Below are 7,150 nucleotides of genomic sequence, written 5' to 3' on the forward strand. Positions count from 1 at the left end.
GAATTGTTTGAGATTGGGGCTTTAAAGGAAAAACAGTCCAGTAAAAAACCCTGCAGTATCCCTTTCTTCTCCCCGTCAAGAGGGTACATGACAAGAAAGACACCCTGTTTGTGGATTAGCCAGTTATTCAAACACTTTCCTATTAGCACAAGCATTAGAAACTTAGGTTTACCTGGACTATGACATCTCCTTAGACCCCCCCCCCAGTGCTACTAGGAGTTTCTCTACTTCTTCCAGCATTTTCCCCACTGCAGCTGCTGGTGGAGTGAGGCAGAGTTTACCGAAAAGAGGTAAAGCAAGTACAACACTAGCAGAGTCGGTTCTGGATGGTTTTTTTTTTTTTTATTATTTCCTCAGACTTGTTATTTAAACAGGAGTGCCTGAAATAAAAACATTTGAGTCCCATCATCAGGGGAATGACTTGATAAAGACAGAGGTCAGGTGAGCATGACAGCTGCCCTTTGCTAAACAGTACGGATACCAGTTGTAATTGATACAGTTTTGACAGTCCATGAATGGTCAGAGTAAGTTACATAATACAACATGCCAGTTCACATGAGGAAGTAACTTAAGTGTATTTCTTGATTTCATCGTACAATACTAAGACAAAAGCACCACCCATTCCTCTGAGTACATTGGACCATGCACCCTTGAAGAACGCCTTGGACCCTTCATCACGGGCAATCTTTCGCCAGCAGTCAATTGTACCAGAGTACATGATGTCAGCTGTGGAAAGTACAGAGATTGTTAATGAGAGGAGTCTCATGGACTAGGATCTTGCCCAGGTCAGTGGTGGCTCAGCAAGGCTGTCTGCTTTGAATGAATTACATTTCTGAGCTTGTGCTCTAGTGTTATTAGGCATTTAATTGTTTATCTTTTACTACACTTGCACCAATAATGGCATCTCATGTCTATACTGAGATGTAATAGGCAAGAATTTGAGTTTTACTGTCTATAGCAACTGCACTAACATCTCAAGGGCTTGGGTTTAGCAGCTGCATAAAGGCAAGTCTTCACTGCAAGTCATCCCAGGAGATATACTGCTCTATCATTGTCATGGCTTAAACCAGAAGCACCACCATCTGCTGGGAGTTCTTCCACAGATTGTTTATATGCAACAGAGTGTTGGGATGTATTCTAGACAAAGGGCTGCATGGTCTCATGGAGCAAGGAACTCAAGCTCTAATCCTGGTCCAGCCAGTGACTTTCTGCACATGCTGGGAAAGATGGACTGTTCTGCCTATAAATGGATATCATATGTCTCACCAGAGCATTGAGAGGACTTTTACTCAGAGTGGTATAACTGCTAAAGCAACAGACAATCTGGCTAGTCAGGGCATCAAAGGAAACCAACATCCATTTACAAGATTCCACTTCTGAACCATGAAGTCTTGCCTGCCCAAACCCTTCTGATCCCACGGGCCTTGAAACAGAGATAGAGTTCTCTGCACCCATCTTGCATCTCTGGACAGAGAGGTTTTTTTGGGAATGCCCACCCACATTATGTTCTACATGGGAATTAGATACATACTTGCTTTACGCCCTGACTGCATCATCATACGACGGCGGACAGTATCAAATGGATAGGAGGTCAAGCCAGCAACAGCAGTAACTGTCTGAGCAATCATCCAGCTGATAACGATGTGGGTGTTCTTTGGGTCAGGAAGCATTCCTATGGGAGGGAGGAGATCAGATTAACACCACCAAATCACTGTATATTATAATACCAAAGTAAATCATTTTTCTGCATTAGAGTCTAGAGTTTCTTCTAACAGCCTTAATGTTGTTTAGCTTCTTCTGCATTTTAAGAAGTTAGTTCAAAGGACCTACCCTTTGCAGTGTCATAGATGCCAAAATAGGCAGCTCTGTAGATAATGATACCCTGAACGGATACATTGAAGCCTTGGTACAGGCCCTTAAGACCATCAGACTTGAAGATCTTGACCAGGCAGTCACCAAGACCCTTGAATTCTCTGTCGGCTCCAGCTTTACCCACATCAGCTGCCAGACGGGTACGGGCAAAGTCAAGAGGGTAGACAAAACACAGAGATGTAGCACCAGCAGCACCACCAGATGCCAGGTTACCAGCAAAGTAACGCCAGAACTGGGTTCTTTGATCCACGCCACCCAGGAAGATCTGCTTGTATTTGTCTTTGAAAGCAAAGTTGAGGGCCTGAGTAGGGAAGTATCTGATCACATTAGCCAGGTTGCCGCGCCAGAAGGACAGGACACCCTGCTCTTTGGGGATACGGACAACACAGTCAATGATGCCCTTGTATTGCTGGTCTGCTGCAATCTGCTTGCTTGCATGCTGCACCTGTGAAACAGTAGAAGAAGATGGATTAATATCATTGTGCTGATAAAATTACAAGGCTGAAGATCTGGACTGATGAAGTTTCATGGTTGTCACTTGGTAGAAATGTTTGCTTTAATTTGCATTTGATAATTAGCATCTGATTCCGGGGTCTGGATAGACAGTCTTCCTCTACGGAGATTAAGTACGTTTGAAGAAAATCCATTTAGGCCAGAAATGTTGAAAGCTTGTTATGAAATAAAATAAGCTTGGTCCTATGAAGCTAGAGGAATTATAAATGAAATGACAGATTTAGTAGTGAAAACATGAATTACTAGTAAACAAGAATGAGGATAAGATTAAGTGTAGATCTCTTAAATTTGGTGACAAGACAAGCTAGAGTGAGTTATTGTTGAACTTCGCTCATTATAACTAGGCGTGGAAGGATTATATTTGTACCGGTAAATTTTGATTTCACTGCACACACAATTCATAATCACAATTTACAGATAAGGCAACATAAGAAAAATGCTACTTGAGACCTCACGGTTTGAGTTAAGGATATTATACTCAAGGATATTTTACCATTTTGTGTTCATGGTTATAAGGCTTTAGCTTTTTGAATCTCAGTGACTACTCTCATTAAATTGTCTGACCTCCCATAATTTCCCTGCAACTGTGAAAAGCATGCAAGTTAAAAAAAATTATAAAAAAATAAAAATTAAGTTTGCCAGGCCTAATTATATCAGTGTCATGAAAGTCTTAGGCTGCTTCAGTGAGAAGTTTCACTGTCCTCTAAGCAGATGTCAGTGCAATAGACTCCTGGAATACAGAGAGAGGGTAAAGTGCTGAATTCCAAGGTGATCACCTGCCATTCATTTGACCCAGAAACAGGAAGTGCTGTTCTCTTAGGGTGGGGTAGTAATAAAGATCTTCCTGTCTCCATTTAGAATTGCTAGGATTTTCTAGAGCAACCCTCCTCCGTACACTTGTCACATCATTCTGATGACAGTTTGACAATAAGGCGGATTACCTACTGTGGGCAGCCAGAAAGAACATCTTTAGCGCAAAACTGCACGTGAATTTCTTTTCAAAAGCAAAATAGGCTTTGCTACCCTGGATTTTTTCCATAGTGCCCAAAAGGCAGCAATTTACCGTGATCCACCCCAGATCAGAGTTGCATGTGCTGTCTACTTTGGAGAGCAAAGCTTAGTTAGTAGCCTGCCTTTATCTTTTTGGAGGGTTTTTTTTGGGGGGGGAGAGAGAGGAGAGTGGGGTCGTTTGGCCTGGAAGGTCACCGGGCTTCTTTGCTTTCCTCAGGCTGCGTGTTGTGCCTGCTGGGCTCTGCGCGCTGGTTTTACCGCACGATGCTCGGAAGCGGAGAGTCGATGGAGGCTCACTCGGGGGGCCGAGACCCCACGGCTGGGCCCGGGGGCGCCGCTGGGCCCAGAGCACGAGGGCGACGCAGCCTCCAGCCCGGAGGGGAAGGAGCCGGGGCGGAGGCTGCTCCACTCCCCCCCCTCGGAGCCGGGCCCGGCACCGCTTTGCATAAGCGGAACTAGCTGGCTCCGGCAGCCGGTCGAGGCAGGCGGGTGGTTTCCGGCTCTGCCCGGCTTCTCCGCGCCCGGGGAGCCGGGTGGGGGGGCGCCCAGCCGCCGGCACAGGGCCAAGGAGACCGGCTCCTTGGGCCGGGCGGGGGGCAGCGGAGCCTCGCCCCGGGCACAGACCGCGCTGGCTGCGGCGGCCCAGCTCCCTCTCCCAAGCCGGGATGCCCGGGCCTGCCCTCTCCTTGCCGCGACCTTGGGAGGCGGCGCAGGGCCCCGGCACCTCCCCGGCTCGCGGATGCGCCACGCGGCCACGTCCCAGCTCCAGACAAAGCCGCGGCCGGTCCCCGGGATTTCCCCGAGCACTCGGGGCCCGCCCGCCCCACCCCCGGCCGGAGCCCATTCATCCATCCCTCCATCCATCCCTCCATGCATCCCTCCCTCCATGCATCCCTCCATCCCCGCCGGCGCGCGGGCCCCCGGCGCATGCCAGGCCTGCCCCGCGCTCTGCACCGCCGCCCCCCCCGCCGCAAAACCCACCTGCAGCAGCAGCTTCACTCTCTCGATGGGGGCGACGGCGGTCTTGGAGATGGCAGCGGCCACTCCCCCGGCCAGGAAATCCTTGGCGAAGGACAGGGCGGCGTCGGCCATGGCGGGGGCGGGAAGGTGAATAAATTAGACCCGGGGAGCGAGAGGCGGCTGGTGGGGGGCCCGCGGGCTCTGAGGCCGAGCTGCGGCAATGGCCGGTTTATATACAACCCCCGCCCGGGCTCCAGCGAGCGGGGCGGGAGGCGCACGGAGCTACGCACGGGCAGCTTCCCACCCCGCTGATTGGCTTGGAGCTGGGGGGCTGGGCCGGGGAGGGGCCGGCTGGGAATGGGGGGGGGGGACCCTGGGTGTCGCCTCCCCCCACGTGGCACGGTGGGGACGGCCTGTGGGTCGGAGGGTTCTCCGGCGTCACGGGGCGTGGGGGGACTGGCAGGGCAAGGCCGGGCTCTGAGCCCTGGGGCAGGGTTTGCGGCCGGCAAGGGGCTGCTCTGGGTTTCCGGCCGTGACGCCGAGCGAGAGGCTGCTGCTAGGCAACCCCCGGGGAAATACGGAGGGGAGTGCGACCGCCTGCATCAGCCTGTGGCACCGTCGCCATGGAAACAGGGTTGGGACTGGGAGCACCCCCACAAAACCTCAGGCCTGAGTCACTGATCACAGGCGCCTGGGGGGCAGAGAAGGTGGGTGGGCCCCGAGGTGCACATACAGTGAGGGATGCTTCCCAGAGTCATGGTCACTGGGGCTGGACCAGATCTATGGGATACTGGAGAGCAGAGCTCAAAGGTGGCTCACAAAAAAGCCTGTCATGGCCCCTGCCAGGTCGGTCATTGCCCAACGAAAAATTTTTCTCTCAGTTTGTTTAACTACTTTTATAGACCTTCCTCTGCACCAGGCTACCTGATTCAATCCCACCTCAGAGTTCTCCAACTTTGGGGGGAGGGCAGAGGTATAACAGCCCACTTTAAACCTTAATCTAGTCCATGTGCCTTCCAGTGAAGGACTGTTCCCTGCATATTTTTTTTCAGTGTCTTTGTCCAGTCTATTTTTTGTTACATCTACTCAAGCCATCAAATGTGCTACATGAATTTAATCTCCAGGGTTAAGAATGCCTAAAAAATAGTAAAAAAAAACCAAACAAACCCACCTCATAAACAGGAAAGAATACAAAGATATGAATGAATAAGACTAGCAAATAATAAAATCAGTTCTTCCATTCAGAGCTGATCAGGAGAAACTTTTAAGGCTTCACTCCACTCATACTCATTAGGGGAATATATGAGGTGAGCTTTCATAAAACCATTTCTTGACAGAGAAAGTTTCGGAAAACTGATTTCGCCCAGTCACAGAGGCTCAGGTTAGAGTGCCAGTTTAACTATTCAGACAAGGGGTCCAAGGCCAAAAGCCTGCCAGTGACTATAAAATAAAATAAGTATCAACCTTAGGACTATCATTCAACTGAACAACTGCTGGGATAAAGAACAAAGATAACTGTGCCTGTGGGGGCGTGACTGTAATATGCAGTTAGTGGAGGGAGCAGTCAGCATGGGGGAAGTGAGTGGTCATCAGCCTGGACGTTAATACAAGGATCGAGATCTCAGTTTTAAATGTTCCCTAATATCTTTGTTAGTGAAGGGCGCTAAGCCTGGACATCAATCCAAATTTCACCTCAGTTACATTCTGCCTAGCGTTTCCTCTCCACTTTCATGATATTCTTCACTTCTTATATGCTACTGGAAACTCTTATACAGGTCTTGCATTTTATACAAGCAGTGCTTCATTTCAGTACTGCGTGAAATACTCCCGGCATAGTCTTTAGGGGTGTTGTATGGCTTAGGGTTTGTGGTCACACTTTATAAATGATTAACAAATATAACGATGTTACAATATAGATGGTTATAAGCACACCAGGAGAAGGTGTTAAAGATATTTATAAATAACTGATGGACTTGCTAGACTATCAATCGATCATTTATTAAAACAATTATTCATTTATTAACCCTCTACATTTTGTTTGTAAATGGAACATTAATATAAAGGACAAGCCTATTGGTGACCTATGTAAGGATATTAAGCATCTGGTTGCTCCTCCTGTCACCTACAAATGAGTAATAATCTGTAGCTATTGCACAGTGTACAGCTTTGAGTTTTTCTGAAATTAATATAATTGTTTATGAAAGTATTTCCCTTCAGGTCAGAGGAATCAGATCAAGATTATTCTAGGAAAATCAAATTGGTAGAAAGTGCTAAGGTAGCAGAACCCACCAAAACCAGTTAGGATGGAACAGTCCTATGGCCCAGTCAAGTCTGCCAAGCATGTCAACCAGCTTTTCATAAAAAAATATGAGATAGATTAGTCTATCTTTCAAAAAGAAAAAGAGTACTTGTGGCACCTTAGAGACTAACAAATCTATTTGAGCATAAGCTTTCGTGAGCTACAGCTTACTTCATCCTTTTCTTTTTGCGAATACAGACTAGCACGGCTGTTACTCTGAAACTAATCTATCTTAGTTAACTTTGGGCAGCCTTTCTAGGCTCAGCTCTTAACACAGTCTGATGGTCTACTCTGCTTCTTCTGATCGACATCTCTTTATTAGAAACCACATGCATAAAAGTATCAATATTAAAAATATTACCATTCTAAGCTAAGGGAATACAGTGTGCTGGATTCATCAGAGTATTGGGAAGCAAGAAAGGCCAAATTCCAGTCCCAGCTCTTCCAGTGTCTTGGTGTACGGTCTTTGGTAAAGCCCTGAACCTTTCTGGATCA

At 47.9% G+C, this 7,150-nt stretch overlaps 1 protein-coding gene across 1 annotated transcript; it reads right to left on the reverse strand.

Annotated features, from left to right (window-relative positions):
* Nucleotides 1–327: 327 nt before the first annotated feature.
* Nucleotides 328–4,568, reverse strand: SLC25A5 (solute carrier family 25 member 5). The gene is made up of 4 exons (XM_077827011.1): nt 4,378–4,568; nt 1,831–2,317; nt 1,532–1,672; nt 328–726 (listed from the first exon to the last, which is right to left on the reverse strand). The coding sequence occupies exons 1-4, from the start codon at nt 4,486–4,488 to the stop codon at nt 569–571; spliced, it is 897 nt and encodes a 298-aa protein (XP_077683137.1). The 5' UTR covers nt 4,489–4,568; the 3' UTR covers nt 328–568.
* Nucleotides 4,569–7,150: the final 2,582 nt, after the last annotated feature.

Source organism: Eretmochelys imbricata, chromosome 9 (genome assembly GCF_965152235.1).
Source record: "Eretmochelys imbricata isolate rEreImb1 chromosome 9, rEreImb1.hap1, whole genome shotgun sequence".
NCBI classification, from domain to species: Eukaryota; Metazoa; Chordata; order Testudines; family Cheloniidae; genus Eretmochelys; species Eretmochelys imbricata.

Excerpts from the sequence above, each read along its gene's own strand:
- SLC25A5 (XM_077827011.1), bottom strand. The coding sequence starts at position 4,488 with ATGGCCGACGCCGCCCTGTCCTTCGCCAAGGATTTCCTGGCCGGGGGA. Across the intron at positions 2,318-4,377 it reads GAGTGAAGCTGCTGCTGCAG|GTGCAGCATGCAAGCAAGCA; the intron begins GTGGGTTTTGCG and ends ACTGTTTCACAG. Across the intron at positions 1,673-1,830 it reads CATCTATGACACTGCAAAGG|GAATGCTTCCTGACCCAAAG; the intron begins GTAGGTCCTTTG and ends TCCCTCCCATAG.